This window comes from Pistacia vera, unplaced genomic scaffold, assembly GCF_008641045.1.
Source record: "Pistacia vera cultivar Batoury unplaced genomic scaffold, PisVer_v2 Contig169, whole genome shotgun sequence".
NCBI lineage: Eukaryota > Viridiplantae > Streptophyta > Magnoliopsida > Sapindales > Anacardiaceae > Pistacia > Pistacia vera.
In genome coordinates, this window is record NW_022195779.1 from 412754 (window position 1) to 431609 (window position 18856).

Here is an 18856-nt window from a genome sequence, read left to right on the forward strand (position 1 = left end):
GAGCCCCTGCTCCTTAGATTATGAAATAATATTGACAAGTTTTCTTCTTTTATATCATTTTGGGTGTGAAAATAAGCTTACCAGCGTTCATGCCAAAGATTTATAAGTTATAAAATGATGGCCAAGAATCGTGTCGTTAAATTATTGTTTCTCCTCGTCGCAACTAGGTTTATTGGTTTCGCCGTCCTTGCTAAACTCTGGCATCTTGCATTGGCAAACTTACTCATGGATGGGACACTTTGCTTGATCTCCTCTTGCTATCTGGTTCCCCAAACAGAGAGTAGATTGTTCATTGAATTTAAAGATTGATGAGCTAGCCTTTTTAACAGTAACAATAATATGAACAGAACCAACCAACATATATATAGTGGTATCATACTCAAATCTTGCAGAAATGTGCAGATGATTGAAATATTTTTGTTCTTTTTTTTATAACTTTGATTTTCATATGATAATTAAATTTATAATTGAAGTTTTTTCGTACCAATCAAATTTCACAAATAGATACAAGTAACATGTGTGAATTTGTGAAGTAGAACACAAAAACATAGATATATTAAATGGTTATGAACAACTTATGAGTGTCAGAATTCGTCAAACCTTTTTATTTTCACATCTTCACTCATTGTATTTGCACATCACAATAGCTTTTCAGACAAATTTATAACCATACCATTCAAATTTGAGATAGCAAGTTGAACATGATTGGACGTGGGCGGCACTTAGCATGCAAGGGTTGAGCCTTTGACAATGTTAATCCAGCCCCTTCCGTCATGTCCACCATCTCCTCCCCAGTCCTCATCCACTGAAAGCATTGAATCATTGACCCCAAAACCAACCCAAACATTGTCAACCCTAAACCTTCTCCAGGACACCCTCTTCTCCCTGACCCAAATGGCATCAATCTGAACCCATCTCTACCCCTCTCTACTCCCTCAAACCTCTCTGGCTTAAACTTTGTTGGATCGGCCCAAAGCTTTGGATCATTTTGTATAGCCCACAAATTTGCAAACAAGATTGTCCCTTGTGGAATGTGAAATCCTCCAACTACGCACTTCTCAGACGATTCATGAGGTAATAAAAGTGGGGATGGCGGGTACATACGCATTGTCTCGTTGATGATGTTACTGAGACAAGGAAGCTGAGCCAGATCTGATTCCTCTATCAGACGTTCCTGACCTACATGTTTGTCAATTTCTTTTTGGACTTTCTCAAGGACTTCTTGATGGTTTAGCAAAAGTGTAAGTGCCCATTCTATAGCATTTACTGTGGTGTCTGTGCCAGCCAATAACATTATCTACACCAGGAAATGGAATCGTTATGTTCAAGAGATGCAAAAATACATGAAATTTCACAAAGATATGTGCAGTAATAAAGATAGTTTGTAGTATCTGAAGTGAATTATATATAATAGATAATGCTTAATTCAGAGGTAAAAATTATTCCATAACAAGGGAGAGAGAGACAAAAATCTTACAAGCATTAGGCCTTTGATGATCTCGTCGTTGTAGTATACAGGTTCTGATTCTTGTAGCCCCAACAAAACTTCAATCAACGTATTCTTTCTATCAGTCTCGGAATCATGACCACTTCCTCTTCTTCTTCTTCTATGCTCTTCAATCAAACCCTGCATGAACTCGTCTCTCTTTCTCTGAAACTTGATCAACATGTTCTCCAGTTTCTTAGACTTGAACAACGGTAAGTAATCTCCTATACATGGCGTTCCAGCTAATTTAAATGTCTCTCTATGAATCTCCTTAAACCTCTTTGACTCCTCAAGATCTGCAATGTTATCACCGTAATATCGCTTTCCAGCAATCATTCTCATCATGACGTTTAGTGTTAACTCAAAAAACATCGTCCGCAGTTCAACAGACTGGTCTTGATTATGTAATAGCTTGCGAATCAGTATCTTGGCCTCATCAACTGGTATACCAGAGAACATTTGGAGACGAGAAATTGACAATATTTGAAGGGCAGCGATTTTTCTGAGATTTCGCCAGTGATCACCATAAGGAGCCCAAGATAAGATGGTGTAATTATAGCCTAGAATCTTTCCAATGGTCATGCGAGGGCGTTTGGCAAAGATGATGTCGTTCTTGGTCAAACATTCTTCTGCTGCAGAAGGTGATGAGACTACGACAACTTTGCGACACCCGAATTGGAGGAAGGCTATGGGACCGTGCTGTTTGGAGATTCTGTAGAGAGTCTGGTGGATAGGTTTCTTCAAGAGGTAGAGATGACCTATAATGGGGAGGGAAAGAAAGGGACTTGGTGGGAGGTTTTGGAATTTGTTCAGGAAGTGCTTCGTGATTACATATAAAGCTAGGAATACTGGAAAGCACAAGTACCAGGAGCCCATAGGTCCTTTCTAATTCTTGGAGAGGAGACCCTGGCTGTGCTCTGCTTCTCGATGCAAGAGCAGTTTTTTTAACTGCTGATTATTAGATCAAACCAAACAGCCAAACAAACATTCTGAATAATTAAAGTTGATTAAACTATAAGAATACTTTAATGAATAAATCAAAAGATTTCAGAGGATGAATTATTGGATTTCCATCGAATCTTTTAATATTTAAAAAGACGAATGAGATTAGCACTAGCACCTCAGCTTCCTATATGATACTGACCATCCAATGAACTAACTAGAGTTGAAAATTTAAAATACGCTAAATATAATGGGTAGATAGGATTTTTTTTATAATTACAAGAGCATGTCCTTGCTGGGTCCTATTCTACGATTTTTCAATGAAGTGATACTCGTTATAATCATGTGATTGTTAGATTCATGTAAATTGGACATGGAAATGGTGTAAAATAATGAAGAAACTAGAAAGTGATAAGGTAGAACACAAAACAATAAAAACATTAACAAGTTAATGAAAGAAAATTGATGGAATATTACCTACTCTTTGCTATTAAACATTTGAGTCTTGTTTTTGGAGTCTTGATTCTTCAAATGAGATTGAAGAAACTCAAAATGCAATCCATCCAAGTTAAAGCTGAGAGAGCCCACATGAGTGAGAGAGAAAGTGAGAGAGTGGTTTGGTTTTGATGTTTTCTATGTTTGGAAATGATATAAAACTTAGGTTATATAACATGGATACAATGTGTAATTTTAAAATTATTTTTGGAAATCCTCAAACAATTTTAAAATAACTTGATAAGCATTTATGTTAGGTCTTTTGTTTTATGGTTAACTCATAATCATGCCACAAATTTTAATTCAATTAAATATTCTAACCATTAGAATAAAATTAATGCACTTTTGCCTTCATTATTGAATATAATTCAATAATAATATTTAAATATCTTTGGGTGCGTTTAGTTTAGTATTTTGGATAAGATTTTGGGGATAGTATTGGGTTATTGGATAGGGGAGTATTACGAGGTAAATTTTAAAAATTTGTGAAAAAGCCCTTAGGTTTACTAATTTAATTAAAGACCCTAACATATAAAATGACAAAAACACCCCCACCACCTGCAGTGCCAGATTCCGGCCACCACCGCCGGAATCTGGCCGGAAAATTTCATTACGGCACAGACCGGTCGGATCTGTGCCGTAACACGTCGTTATGGCCTTTTCCGGCCAGATCCATGGTGGATCTGGCCGGAAAAGGCCAGATCTACGGTCTGTTATGGCAGTCGACGGCCGAAAAAGGCCAAACGACGACCATCTTTGGCCGTCGTTTTCGGTCAACGACGGCCAGATCTGGCCTTTTCCGACCAGATCCGTGGTGAATCTGGCCGGAAAAGGCCACATCGGTGAATTCCGGCCATTTATGGTCGGAAGTTAGGCCGTTGTACAGATTCCAGCTATCACCGACGGTGGTTGCCGGAATCTGACAAGTTGGGTTGATGGGGGTGTTTTTGTTAATTTTTAAACTTTTTTTCAGGGGGTATTTAGTGAAATTAATAACCTTATGGGGTTTAAAAGTAATTAAAAAAAATAGGGTAATATTTCTGAAATAATGTGCCAAACATTATTTGGAGAATAGGATCCAGAATATGGATAAAAATATTAAGCCAAACACAGCCTTTATTACCCTTGGTTGGTACTAGTTATCCACAAATAATCATTTCTCACCAATATATTAATTCAGATGTAATAATTTACAAACGAATATCGTTAATCTGATTAATAATATGTATCATTCTCTCTCTCTTTAAGCTTTGTTTTATGTGTAATTATTTTTGTTCATTGTAATCTAGTCGTGGGCCAAATATTGGATTATGATATGTTTCATTATAACTCTTTAAGATCAAAACTCCCACTATTTATGGTAGATGTCTAGCAATGTTCTATAACCCATAAACCATAATGAAGAATAAACTTCATTAATGAACCTTTTAATCGTCATATATACTATGTAGTAAAATCTCTCCGTCATCCAATCTCGATCAAGAATAGGTTCATGGTATGTCAAAATCATTTATTTAATTTTTATCCGAATTGTTAATCAATACATTGGAACACGTCGCCATGAAACACCTTTCATGTGACTTTATTATACACTTCGGCCAAAGATTTTCCTTTTCCAATGTTTATTGACATTCGTTTGAAAACTCATAATTATTTCAAGTCAACAGATCTCTTATTTATTATCACTTGTCTTCGCACATAAACTATACATGACCAAACCGGCTTCTTGCACATGACATGATTGGCCTCGTAATTATACACCATATGAACCATATGCATCTCCTACGAATTCAACTGTGATATCTCAAGTCTAAGGATCAGTGGTACACTAGTACGATCTTACGATGTATCATTGACTATATTTTAGATGTCCATGTGATTCATCATAATCAGTCATGTTCGATAAACAGTTCACTAACCGCTTATCCACGCTAATGCTCAAGTGATATGACTTTTGTAATCATTGACACTATTGTCATCACATGACATTTAATAAAGACATTCAGCATGTCTACTATACAATGTTATTGCCCAATTAACATTATGTACATAGGGAACTCTTGGTTGATTCGATCTTCTAAAGGTTCAGATCATCCGGACATTCCATATGTAATGTGAACAAAGTATAAATTGAAGTAGTAAGAAAAACATATAAAACGAAGAACAATTCTTATAATATTAACAATGTAAATAATGCATCATTTTAAATATACAAGACAATGTCCCATGAAACCAATAACACGATTGGTTCCTAAGGCATACACTAATAATTATTAATAAATTTTATATACTAGAATAGCCATTTATAAAATTAGTTTTCCTTGAAAAAATTACACCAAGTTCACAATTTAAAATTTGCCAAGAGTTTTTGGGTCTGCCAAAGGTCCATATGATGAAATTTATCAATCTATTTGAAAACTATATTTCATCTGCATTCAAGTGAAAAATGATCATATTATCATCTCCTTATATCAAATATTACTAAAACACTCAACATATAAAATATATTATATTGATCATGAACTGTCAAAAAAATTGAAGAATTTCATCATTGTAATGCTTAACATACATCCCTGTTTTTATTTTTCAACATTTATTGACTAAAGCCACAATCATTTTACCTGGTTTAGGTTTGAGAAAGTAGTTTAAGCATGGTAGGACGTGGGTGGCATTTACCAATTAGCGGTTGGGCCTTCGGCATAGTGAAACCAATCCCCTCTCTCATGCCAATCATCTCCTTACTAGGCCTTTCCCATTCAAAGCACTGAATCAGTGAGCCTAATGTTAACCCAATCATTCTCAAAGCCTGCCCTTCTCCAGGACACTCCCTCCTCCCTGACCCAAATGGCATTGATCTGAATCCATCTCTTCCCCCCTCTACCCCATCAAATCTTACTGGCTTAAACTTTCTTGGATCCACCCAAATCTTCGGATCATTTTGTATGGCCCACATATTAACCATTAACATTGTGCCACGTGGTACATGGAAACCCCCTACTTTGCAATCATCTGATGATTCATGAGGTACTAGTAATGGGGCTACCGGATACATGCGCAACGACTCATTAATGATGTTACGAAGGAATGGAAGGTGGACTAAATCAGTTTCATCGAGCAGGCGGCCATGTCCCACGCGGTTGTCTATTTCTGTTTGGGCCTTCTTCAGGATTTCTGGATGGTTTAGCAAAAGTGAAAATGTCCACTCCATAGTATTGGTTGTAGTGTCTGTTCCTGCTATTAACAGAACCTATACAAATAAAATACTAAAAAATTAAACTAGGGAAGGAGTACTGATGAAGTAATGATTTTCATTTTTAAAGAATAAATTACAGAATTAACAGGGATCTTACCAGTTACCATCATGAGGCCTTTGATGATCTCGTCTTTGTAGTACTCAGGATCTGTTTCTTGCAGCTTCAGTAAAAACTCAACCAGGGTTTTCGTCTTTTCAGCAGAAATATAGGTTCCCTTTTCTTTTCTATGCTCTTCTAGTAATTCCTGCATGAATTCGTCTCTCTTCCTGCGACACTCCATCAGCCTCTTCTCTAGCTCTCTTGATTTAATCCACGGCAAGTGATCTCCTATATTTGTCGTGCCACTAACCTTAAAAGTCTCCGCTTGGATCTCCTTAAACATATTCGCTTCCTCTAAATTTGTCAAGTCCTCACCATAATATCGTTTACCAGCGATCATCGTCATCATGACGTTCATTGTCAGCTCATTAAACATGGTCTTAAGGTCAACAGATTGAAATTGTTTAAGGAAAAGCCTGTGGATAAGTGATCTTATTTCATCAATACGTATACTATATAATACTTGGAGGCGAGCAGCGGACAAGATTTCAAGGGTCGCAATTCGTCTAAGGTTTCGCCAGTGATCACCATAGGGAGCCCAAGCGAGACTAGTGTAGTTGTAGCCCAATTGTTTCCCGATGAGCAAGCGAGGTCGGTTGGCAAAAATAATATCGTTTTTTGTGAAGCATTCTTCAGCAGCCGATGGTGATGAGACGAGGAGGACCTTGCGAGACCCAAATTGGAGGAGGACTACGGGACCTTTTCGTTTTGATATCTGCGCTAGAGTTCTGTACATGGGTGGTTTAAGGAGGTAGAGATGGCCAATGATGGGTAGTGAAGGAAATGGACTTGGTGGGAGGTTCTGGATTTTGTTTAACAAATGCTTGGTGACCACATACAGGGCCAAGAAGATTGGCAAGTAGAGAAACAAGCTTTCCATGGGTATTGACATATTGAAGACTTTACCTTCTTGCGGAAGAATAGTTAATGATATGCTCTGCCCTTGTACAACAACGCCCCTTTTAATAAATCTCATTGCTTTCTTTCTTTTTGTCTCTTGTTTTTGTTTGATTCTTTCTTGAAGGACAGAGTATCTTTGCATTGAAATTTTGTATTATTTATAGATAGGATTAGGTAGATAGAAACAAATTTCACGATGCAATGCATGATATATTGAAATTTCAAATGATTAAAATTTTGTTTTTTCATTTCTGACATTTTTTTTAGCATATATAAAAATTTTCATATAATTTATAATATATCATGACAAAAACAAAAACAAAATGTTAAATTTTTCAGGCATTTAGCAGTTTTCTACTTGTCCCAAGTAAAGGAGACCCAATATATATTACCAAAACCAGCATACTTTCAATAAAATCCATATTATAATATTAAAACTCTTCTTGTTATTACAGTTGAACAAAAAAATTAAGAGATACATTATATAATCATATTCTTTCTTTTAACAACTATGCTTTATATCATTAATAATGTCGTAAAATAATTGTTGCAAATTTCATTCTTAGGAAAATTCAACATATTTAAACTCTTGAATATAAGGTTTAGATACAAGTTTTATAAGGGAAATTATTAACGCTGATATATAGCAACTTCTCTTCATTGATATAGTAATGACCTCGGACATCAGCATCTAGCTTCTTAAGCTAAATGGTATCATAGCTGTGAAAGAAGCTTGAGCATGGTTGGACGTGGACGGCATTTAGCCTGTAAAGAGTGGGCCTTGGACAGGATGACTCCAGGTCCTTCGGTCATGTCCACCATACCCTTATCGGGCGTCTCCCAATCAAAGCATTGAATCAGTGAGCCCAATGACAACCCAACCATGCGCAAGGCCAAACCCTCACCGGGGCAGCTTCTCCTTCCTGCCCCAAAAGGCATCAACTTGAACCCATCTCGCACGCCTTCGAATCCTTCAAACCTCTCAGGCTTAAACTCGGTAGGATCCTCCCAAATTTTTGGGTCACGTTGTATGGCCCACATATTTACCAATAGCATTGTGCCGCATGGAATGCGATAACCTCCAACCATGCATTCTTCTGATGATTGACGTGGTACTAGTAACGGCCCTACTGGGTACAATCGTAAAGTCTCATTTATGATGCAACGAAGATAGGGAAGCTTAGGCAAGTCAGATTCATCAACAAAGTGATCAGATCCAATTTGATTGTCTATTTCGATTTGTGCCTTTCTCAAAACGTCTGGATTGTTTAGAAGAAGAGACATTGCCCACTCCATCGTTCCAGCTGAAGTATCAGATCCTGCTATTAATATCACCTGTAAAAGATAAGGAAAAGTAATTTAAAAGAAATAAAGGATTGATATGAAGTTTCCTGAACCTTTTTGGTAAATAAATTTAGCCATTTAGGCATACAACACGTGTAAATACTATTCATTTTCCGTAATGAAAAAGAGGGGTTCTTTTTCTTGTTATTGGCTGAAATGATTGGTTAAATTGGGATGAGGAGACAATCTCTATTGATGCACCGAAGGAAAACCTATTGTAAGAACATTCATGCCAATTATGGCATACTCAAAACTACAAATTAATATTAAGTTAAAAAATAATAGATTAGCAACTATTATCTTGACTGCCGGATTATTATCTATTTTAGAGTCAAACAACTAGCTAGATTAATACCAAAGGATATAGATTCTGAGATCAATTTTAACTTTTAAGATTAATATTTTCTAATAAAGGAGACTGGGTCCTCAGAATCTGAAACTGAAGTGCCGGTACTTATCACTTTTAGATTAAAAAAACAATAAAGATTAGTACTTTAACTAAATAAAGACATGGATGAGTATATTTAATGAAAAAATTATGAAGGGTACAGATCTTACCAGCATAAGGCTTCTAATAATCTCATCAGTATAGTATTCAGGTTCCGATTCTTGCAAAGACAACAACACTTGTATCATCGACTTCTTTCTCTGTCCATCCAAATTTTTATTTTTAGCCTCATCATTACCCATTTTTGTTTTATGCTCTTCTATTAACCTTTGCATAAACTTCTCTCTCTTCTCCTGCAAAACCAACAACCTCTTCTCTATCCCTCCATACCCGATCCACCTTAAAAATGGCAAAAAGTCCACAATATTTGACGCACCACCTAAACGAAAACTTTCAGCCACTATCTCTCGAAACTCCTTTGATTCCTCTCCCTTCAATTTTTCACCATAGTAACTCTTCCCGCATTCCATCCTCATAATTACGTTCAGAGTCAACTCAAAGAAAACAGATTTCATATCCACTATCCCATTTTGTTTTTTGTAAAACGTATGAATTAATGATCTGATCTCATCCACGCGTACAAAGGAGAGTGTTTGCAGACGATTGGTGGATAAGATCTCAATGGAAGAGATCTTCCTGAGATTTCGCCAGTGATCCCCGTATGGAGCCCATACGAGGCTGGTGTAATTGTAGCCCAAGTGTTTTCCGGCGAGTAGATTGGGTCGGTTGGCAAAAGCGATATCGTTTTTGGTGAAACATTCTTCGGCGGCGGATGGGGAGGACACAAGGAGAACACGGCGAGAGCCGAATTTCAGGAGAAGTATGGGGCCGTGACGGGCTGAGGTTTTGGAGAGAGCTCGATGAAGAGGTTTCTTAAGGAGGTAAAGGTGGCCTACGATGGGTAAAGTCGGGAAAGGGGTTGGAGGGAGATTCTTGATCTTGTTAAGGAAGTGATTTGCTACTACCCAGAAGACTATTAAGAGAAGTATATGCAAAATCATGGCGTCTGAAACTACTACTTTTTGGCAGTAATGGTGGTGCTTTAGCTTGAAGACAGACAAAAAGTCTTGAGTTCACGGAATTTTACAATCTGGGACGGTGTGAGGATTTAAAATACAAAGCCATTGGCTTACAAGTTAATCATACAATCGTAGGTATAAAACAAAATATAAATAATTATTTTACATCAATTTTATTAAATTTTTATCATTATATAACACAACTATAAGCAAATCATTATTATTAAAAAAATTGGGTTAAAGATTAAAGACTAAGGTTTTCTTGATGGGTTTGTTTCGCGGTCAAAGAGATTGATTATTTTCTTTGAGTTTTTGTGTTTAAATCTCAGGACTATATATCATAATAATATTGTGATAAAGATTTATAAAATATTTAATAGATACTAAAGATTTATTGAGGTGTCCGTAAACTGATGCAAACACTCTAAAAAAAAGGGTTTTAAGTTTGACAATTATAATCGATGGTTGATAATGCATGAACGTTGGAGTTTCTGTGCGATAGAATTATCCCAATAAAAACAAATATACCAATCAATGGTTGAGGCATTGACTTACCAATTAAATTTCAATAATAACAACGAAGTTTGATAATTGTAATCAATGGTTGATAATGCATGAACGTTGGAGTTTCTGTGCGATAGAATTATCCCAATAAAAACAAATATACCAATCAATGGTTTTGGCATTGACTTACCAATTAAATTTCACTAATAACAATGACCACACAAAAATGGATAAGAAATGTGGAGCAAGTGGGTAGCCTTTGTGACAATAATGCGCTGAAATCTGAAGGAAAAGTCCTTGCAAATGTATAAACATAATGATGATTTGGACAGTATGGACGATCATCTATTGTATGTGACCCTCCATCCGTATTAAATGGATGGGTGTTAATCATTTTATTTTTAAAATTTTTTGGACGAGCGTCCATATAAGATTATTTTGTTTTTAAAATTTTCTAGCAAGCGTCTATATAAGATCATTTTATTTTTAAAATTTTCTGGCCCATCCATAGTAAATAAATACTCGTCCATATAATATGGACAGACATCCTTTTGTGATGAACGGTCATCCATAAAGTATGGATGCTCGTCTGTGATTGTTGGACAACCGTCTATTCACGGGAGATGTATTTCTGTCCAACTTGTCTGCGTCTGACTGGTTGCTACATTGTTCGGTAAAAAATTTCAGTGTAAAAAATCGGTGTCCGTAGCATTATTGAATATTCAAAAGCTGGTATCTTCAAATACATCACAAGTTGATAATAATTTGTAAAATTATGTTTTCAAGGAACTCATTGAATATAAATTATTACATTATAAGTTCGGTATCTTGTGTTTTGATATCTTCAAACAATAATATTATACTTATAACTTTTTCATACAACTTTTATATACAATCCTGGAGTAACAGTTCGTGATTGATTAGTTTGTATTTGGATAGACAAGATTCACTGTAAACTAACCAATTACTAGTCACCACATCAAGGTTTTATGAAAAAAGTTATAAGTGTAATGATGCTCATCTGCAAATACATACACATTATTTAAAAAGTTAGATAAATGATATAAAGTATAGAATTATAAGGATATTTATGGTGATGTTGGGCTTGAAGTATGGGGCGGCAGCTATGGCGAAAGCCGAAAGGTGAGTTGCCGTAGAAAATGGGCAAAGATGCATTTAGACAAAAGAACTAAGTCCAGATGGCCATCATAAGCTAGACTTTTTTAGCTACAGAAAGATAATTTGGGCTAGGGAGCTGAAATTCAACTTACCAAATATTCATCTGCCCATGCTACTTTATTTCATATCAAACTTAGAGAAGTCTTTGACTTCTTAAATATAAATAGGAACCAAAACCCAATAATTAAAAGATTGTGTTCGAATCATGAGAAAGATCTCATATGTCAAAATTATCTAAAAAAATTATATTATACATTATTGAAAAATTAGGATACAACGGTGGTACAAACCACTTATTTACTGACACCTATCAAGTTCACTTAAAATAAAAAATTAAACCACTTATCATATTAATTCCATAAAAAAAAGAAATCAACCCAAGATAGGTTACTCTATTCCCTATGACAAACTATCACAGGTAAGGATGTTCAAAAGAACCGATTGAAACTGGAATCGACAGGTATCTTGGGTTTAGTTCCGGTTTCTACCCAGAACTAATCGTCAATGAGTAGATTCCGATTCCAAATTTTTGGAACCGTTGCTATGCGGTTCTGGTTCCAGTTCTTATAGTTAGGAACCAGAACAGGAACCAAGAACCAGGAATTGAGACAAATATAAAATAAAATTAAATATTAAGGGGATTAATAAAAACTTTTATAAAAAAAGTAATGTGAATACATTAATATTTATATTTCATAACATTTATAGTAAGTTGGTTTGACTTTTGAGAATTTATCTTTACAAAGTAATGGAGTTTGTAATTTTGAATTTTGAATTTATAATTTGTAATTTTATTTTTGTTAACAAGTGCCGGGTTGGGGGGGGGGAGGGGGCGGGGTATTTGTAAGTTTTTACGGGTTTTTTTTGCTATTTTAAAAACTTTTGGGGGGTCGTGAATTTTACAGGGTACCCAGAACCAGAATCGGAACCGTTGTTACAGGTTCTGGTTCTGGGTATCTAGGAACCGAAAATGTTGGTTCCGGTTCTGGTTCCAAGTTTCAAGGAACCGTTGATTCCAGTTCCGGTTCCGGTTCCTTCAAAAAGTGCAGGGTACCCGGAACCGAACACCCCTAATCACAGGAATCCCATGAAAAATTTTCTCCGCCAATGACAAAATCTTACTAGAATATTGTCGGAATCTCGCAAAGAAGCTCTCAGTTTATAGAGATCTAAACCCAGGAAAACCCCTTATGTATTCTCAAAATGGCAACAAATTCACAGCCGTGTGCTGCAATAATGTTCCCTTTATGTCAAACGAAGACACTGATTTTGGTTGGCTGCTTCTCTACTTTCAATATACTAAAACCAAAAACATTACAGAAGAAAATATCTGGTATGGCATTCAAACATTAGAGATAAAAACTTTCAATATACTAAAACCAAAAACACGACAGACAAAAAAGACCCTTCGTTTCTCCAGAAATAAAATATCTTTGTAAGGAGTTTAGATTGTGAAGTTTCAGATTGAGGGAGACCAAGATTGGTTTGAAAAAAAACATGATGCTGCAGTCTTTATTAATTATTGATGGAAGCTCTGAGTTTATAGAAGCCTAAAACTAATAGAAGAACCAAGTGATCGGGAAGGCTGTAGCTTTTTGCCGGAAAAACAGCTGGGAAAACGAGAAAAGCAGTTTGTCACGTTACTTTGGCTTCTTTCTTTAGTAATATGATTTATTTCAGTTTAATCCTTTCGTGTTTATTTTAATTTAATCCTTGTTTTCATCATTGATGTCAAATAAAACTAATAGGTGATAATTTATAAGTAGCTGGTGGTACCACCGTTGTATTCTAGATATTTTCAATAAATTAAAATAAAAGACTATGATTATGTAATCAAATCTAAGTACTGTTTAAAGGGTCATTTATTTGTTGTGTATATATTATTTAGTCATACAAAATTATGATATGGTGCATCTTTAGTTAACACCGTTAACACTGATATCTAGCAGACGGCAGCCATCAACACCAACATGACAAGAAGTTATTTTCTTGAGATTTTTTAAAACGTTATAATCATCCAGCTTTTAAAGCTTAGATAAACTATTTCAATAAAAATATTTAGGAGCGAAAATGGCTCATTTAATAAAAAATTTATATATTTTTTTAAATATTAAAAAAATGAATAATAAGTAGCAGTTTAGACATTACACTCTTTACATCTATGTCAAGTGATAAGTTCCTCTAAAAGACGCTATTAAAGATGGGTGAGATTATCCTTGAGTGATGGATAAGGCAATGAAATAATTTTTCTTCTTTTTATTAATTTTTTATGAAAATTACAACTCTCCTTGTTATTACAATTAGAAAATTGAACATAATTCATCACTTAAATAGAAAGCTGAGGCATAAGTTTAATAGGGAAATTTGTTAACCTTGATATTTAGCACCTTCTCTTCGTTGATATAGTAATGACTTCAGCCACACAAAATTGAAATAAGAAGCAAGATTTATTGAGATGATTATGAAGTAATAATCGTCATCTAGCTTCTTAAGCTAAATTATATCATAGCTGTGAAAGAAGCTTGAGCATGGTTGGACGTGGACGGCATTTAGCCTGTAAAGAGTGGGCCTTGGGCAAGGTGAGTCCAGGTCCTTCGGTCATGTCCACCATACACTTATCGGGTGTCTCCCAATCAAAGCACTGAATTAGTGAGCCCAATGCCAATCCAACCATGCGCAAGGCCAAGCCCTCACCGGGGCAGCTTCTCCTTCCTGCCCCAAAAGGCATCAACTTGAACCCATCTCGTACGCCTTCGAACCCTTCAAACCTCTCAGGCTTAAACTCAGTAGGATCCTCCCAAATTTTCGGGTCGTGTTGTATGGCCCACATATTCACCAATAGCATTGTGCCGCGCGGAATGCGGTAACCTCCAACCATGCATTCTTCTGATGATTGACGTGGTAATAGAAATGGCCCTGCTGGGTACAATCGTAAAGTCTCATTTATGATACAATGAAGATAGGGAAGCTTAGCCAAGTCAGACTCATCTATAAAGTGATCAGACCCAATTTGATGGTCAATTTCAGTTTGTGCTTTTTTCAAAACATCTGGGTTGTTTAGAAGAAGAGACATAGCCCATTCCATCGTTCCGGCTGAAGTATCAGTTGCTGCTGTTAAAATTACCTGTAAAAAGATAAAGGATAGAATTGATGAGATATAGCTTACAGAATGTTTTTGGTAAATAAATTTCGTTTTTCCTGCTTTAAAAAAGATATTTTTTGGGTGAAAAATGGCTAAAGACTAATCTCTATTCGTACACCGAAGCATAAACAATTGTAAGAATAGTCGTACTGATTATGACACTACATAAAAGTGATAAAACTACAAATACATTTTAGTGTGTTAATGTAAGTTGACTAAGTTCAAACTTAATGCATCTGCAAATATTACCCTGATGTTTGACTTCTTGTCTCTTAGTTTCAAACAATTAGATTAGATTAATACCAAAGCAAATACATTCATCATTATTTTTTATTTTTCCTTTACAAAATGATGAATGAAGGGCTCGTGTAGATCTTACCAGCATAAGGCTTATAATAATATCATCTGTGTAGTACTCGGGTTCCGATTCTTGTAAAGACAACAACACTTCAATCATCGTCTTCTTTCCCTGTCCGTCCAAATTTTTATCTTTACCCTCGTCACTACTCATTTTTGTTTTATGCTCTTCTAATAACCTTTGCATAAACCTCGCTCTCTTCTCCTGCAAAACCAACAAACTCTTCTCCAGCCCTCCATACCCAATCCACCTCAAAACTGGCAAAAAGTCCACTAAATTTGATGCACCACCTAAACGAAACGATTCAGCCACTATCTGTCGAAACTCCTTTGACTCCACTCCCTTCAGCTTTTCACCACAGAAACTCTTCCCGCCTATCATCCTCATGATTACGTTCAGTATCAACTCAAAGAAAACAGATTTCATATCTACTATCTGATTTTGACTTCTATAAAGCCTATGAATTAATGATCTGATCTCATCTACGCGAGCAAAAGAGAATGCTTGCAGACGATTGGTGGATAAGATCTCAAGGGAAGAAATCTTCCTGAGGTTTCTCCAGTGGTTCCCGTATGAAGCCCATAAGAGGCTAGTGTAATTGTAGCCCAAGTGTTTTCCGACGAGTAGGTTAGGTCGGTTGGCGAAAGTGATATCGTTTTTAGTCAAACATTCTTCGGCGGCGGACGGGGAGGACACAAGAAGAACACGGCGAGATCCGAATTTCAGGAGAAGTATGGGGCCGTAACGGGCTGAGATTTTAGAAAGAGTTCGGTAAAGAGGTTGCTTGAGGAGGTAAAGGTGGCCAATGATAGGTAGAGTTGGGAAAGGGGTTGGTGGGAGATTCTTGATCTTGTTACGGAAGTGATTTGCTACTACCCAAAAGGTTATTAAGAGAAGAATATGGAAAATCATGGCGTTTGAGGCTCCTTCTTCTTGGCAGTACCGGACGTACTTTAGGTTGAAGTCAGATAGAAAGTCTCAGTTGAGAGAATCTTACAATCTGGAACGGTGTGAGGATTGAAAAAAATTGGTTAAAGACGTGACCATATAAAGGGGTTTAAGTTTGACTACTTTAAGTTGAAAATGCATTGTTTATCATGTAGACAGTTATGGCTTATGCATCAATGACGAACTCCACAAAGATAATGCAAGTCGGTATTCTAGTGCAAAAAAACGTTTTCTGTGACAAAAAAACGTAAATAGGAAACGTTTAAATGATAAAGTTATATTTGTTAATATAAAATAGAAAGACAGCCTCTTTTCTAGTGCAATAATCATGTTTTTTTCCTTAAAAAAAAAAAAATTGAATTAAAATTCATAAAGTTTAACGTGTTTCAACTAACCCATTGAATTAAAGTTCTGAAATTTGAATATCATGTATAAACTCATCATTTAAAATTTTAGATAAATGTCAAACAGTAAGAATCATAAGGAGTTTATTTTGATGATTGGCTCTCAAAGTTTGGGCAGGTCGCTATTGGGAAGGCTAAGTTGCCGTAGAAGATGAACTACTGCATCAGGAAAGGAAGGAAAACAAAAAAAAAAAAAAAAAGGTCCAGGTCTCCATAAAGTAGCTAAGATGGGCATACCGAAAAGAATCCAACCTTAGGTTAAATTGTACATAAAGCAAAGTTTTTTCAGAAGAGCTTTTGAGCTCACTAAAGCACTAAACAGGCCATTTGTTGAGGAAATCTCCCATGATAACTCACTACCATCAATGTCAATTATTATCTGCTGGTCCAGTTGCTAACACGTAATCCAACTGAAAATTATCCTCAAAATACTGCCCCGTATTAACTATCAGCTTGCTTAAAACCGTAAAATCCTTTAGCCAAAACAGTAATGTTTAGTGCTTTTGGATGTTTGTGAGTATTGCTTAATTGTACGTACAAACCGAGTATATATTATTTGTTATACAAAATTATTATAAAAGTTTAGAGTGAAGGTGCGCTGTCAACACCATTTAAGTTTTTAAAATTGTTGATGCGGGATTTTGGCACCAACTAACCGATCATGTGCAACGTTGATTGATCAAAAAGCACACATGAAAATGAATATATAAAGAGAAATAAATGCTGTGAGAGTTTTTAAAGTGGTTCGGATGCTAAGGTAGCAAGTCCTACGTCCACTGATTTGTATTGATAGTGAGTGTGGGTCAGGTCGCAACAGCGGACTGACTTACAAGAGGTTTAGGAAAAGTAAATGTGTTTTTTCAAGAGAGAGAGAGAGCTGATTTTTGTAAAAATGGTCGAATCCCCTAATGAGGGTCTTCCTCTTCTTATATCAAGCTGAAGCGTGTAATCATCATTAAATCCTTGTGTTGGTGTGATTGTCGATATATCCGGCTTTATGTCCCATCACCTTCTTCCCAAGCTGACTTCGCACGGTTTACTGCAGGGAAATGGACGCGTGAGAGCTCCATGTCGTTTGGCAGGCCTGACTGTGTTTGTTGTTCTGACGGAGCAGGTCATTCTCCACGTGACCCTCCCACGTCAGCCCTTACTTTCCCAGGCTAACAGAAGCCCCCTAGTTTGTAAGGTTTGGAGGGTCGAACCTTGGAAACTAACTCGTGCCGTGATAGGTTTTGGTCGTTTCGACCTGAACGGAAGAAGCTCGGTGCAGAATCCTTTGCGAGCATGACCTCGACCACCCTTGTCCAAACGCCCTGATGACCATCATTCGCGACCTGGATCGCGGGCGTTCCTTTCTATGCTGTGGAGAGATTCAATGACCTGCATCCGCTCTATCGGGCACTCTGCTCGCGCTGTATGTGTCAGGTGCATTAATAGCGTGGTGTGCTGACTCGACGTCGTGTGACAGCTTTTGACTGCTCAACGCATTTGAAACGTCAGCCCTTATTATGGCATTTATGCGACGTGGGGCGCATTAAATGCGGGAGGAGAGAAGGCTGTCGCTTCGGTTCCGAGGGGTTGCGGCCGTCGGTTCGTTGCCCATATAGAACTCATATTTTTCAGATGAGGTCACGAAATCCCTTTTGCTTCGAGTACAAGCCTTTGCAAACCAGAAACCGTTCTTTTCCAATCGGCGCTTCTCAGGCAACTAAAACGAGTTTCGGCCTCGGTTACTCATCCTAGAAGGTAAGATTCTCTTTTTCCTCTCTTTTTTTTACATTTGTTTGGTTGGTGGTAACGGCGTTGATTCTCTCGGTGTTCCACCAGAGACGCGCCCTGTTGCCGGACTCGAGCCGTGGGTGCGGCTCAAGTTACTATTAGGGTTTTGGGAATTTGTCCCTTGCCGCCGCACGGACAAAACACGGCCTAATGACCGTGTCGTTGATGTTGCAGACTCAATGGTCCGTCAACGTCCAGACCCAAGAAGGAACCAGCTCGTCCACGCGAAAGTTCCCGCGGACGCGTCCCTTGAAGTCTTCTCGGTTCTTACCTGAGAGGAATTTGATAGGATTAAAGACAGTATAACGTCCGAGCGGAGGTGTTCCTCGACCACCAAGTCGTCGCGACATCCTGCCGACGGTCTTGCTGCGATCTCCGAGGAGATCTTCAGGGTGGAGGGATGATTCCCTTCCATCCTTTCATCAGGTCGGTCCTGGATCACTTCGGGATCGCACCGATGCAGCTCACACCGAACGCGTATGTCATCGCCGTCGCGATGTACATCCTTGCTGCGAGAGCGCTTGGGCGAGCCTACGCCGTGGAGCTCGGCGTCAC

At 37.2% G+C, this 18856-nt stretch overlaps 4 protein-coding genes across 5 annotated transcripts; all 4 read right to left on the reverse strand.

Annotated features, from left to right (window-relative positions):
• Positions 1 to 205: 205 nt before the first annotated feature.
• On the reverse strand, positions 206 to 2421 carry LOC116125656 (cytochrome P450 81Q32-like). Of its 2 annotated transcripts, XM_031411378.1 has the most exons (3): positions 1478 to 2421; positions 674 to 1297; positions 206 to 261 (listed from the first exon to the last, which is right to left on the reverse strand). In XM_031411378.1, exons 1-2 carry the CDS (start codon positions 2360 to 2362, stop codon positions 677 to 679), a joined length of 1506 nt encoding a protein of 501 aa, XP_031267238.1. In that variant the 5' UTR covers positions 2363 to 2421; the 3' UTR covers positions 206 to 261; positions 674 to 676. The 2 variants fall into 2 exon arrangements, with proteins under 2 accessions (XP_031267238.1, XP_031267237.1); XM_031411377.1 differs by lacking the exon at positions 206 to 261 and having other exon boundaries at positions 556 to 1297.
• Positions 2422 to 5447: 3026 nt separating this feature from the next.
• Positions 5448 to 7196, reverse strand: LOC116125672 (cytochrome P450 81Q32-like). Its single transcript, XM_031411397.1, has 2 exons — positions 6281 to 7196; positions 5448 to 6170 (listed from the first exon to the last, which is right to left on the reverse strand). Exons 1-2 carry the CDS (start codon positions 7166 to 7168, stop codon positions 5550 to 5552), a joined length of 1509 nt encoding a protein of 502 aa, XP_031267257.1. The 5' UTR covers positions 7169 to 7196; the 3' UTR covers positions 5448 to 5549.
• Positions 7197 to 7674: 478 nt separating this feature from the next.
• On the reverse strand, positions 7675 to 16120 carry LOC116125635 (cytochrome P450 81Q32-like). Its single transcript, XM_031411343.1, has 3 exons — positions 15192 to 16120; positions 14173 to 14794; positions 7675 to 7889 (listed from the first exon to the last, which is right to left on the reverse strand). Exons 1-2 carry the CDS (start codon positions 16080 to 16082, stop codon positions 14174 to 14176), a joined length of 1512 nt encoding a protein of 503 aa, XP_031267203.1. The 5' UTR covers positions 16083 to 16120; the 3' UTR covers positions 7675 to 7889; position 14173.
• On the reverse strand, positions 7859 to 10070 carry LOC116125634 (cytochrome P450 81Q32-like). Its single transcript, XM_031411341.1, has 2 exons — positions 9079 to 10070; positions 7859 to 8511 (listed from the first exon to the last, which is right to left on the reverse strand). The coding sequence occupies exons 1-2, from the start codon at positions 9967 to 9969 to the stop codon at positions 7891 to 7893; spliced, it is 1512 nt and encodes a 503-aa protein (XP_031267201.1). The 5' UTR covers positions 9970 to 10070; the 3' UTR covers positions 7859 to 7890.
• Positions 16121 to 18856: the final 2736 nt, after the last annotated feature.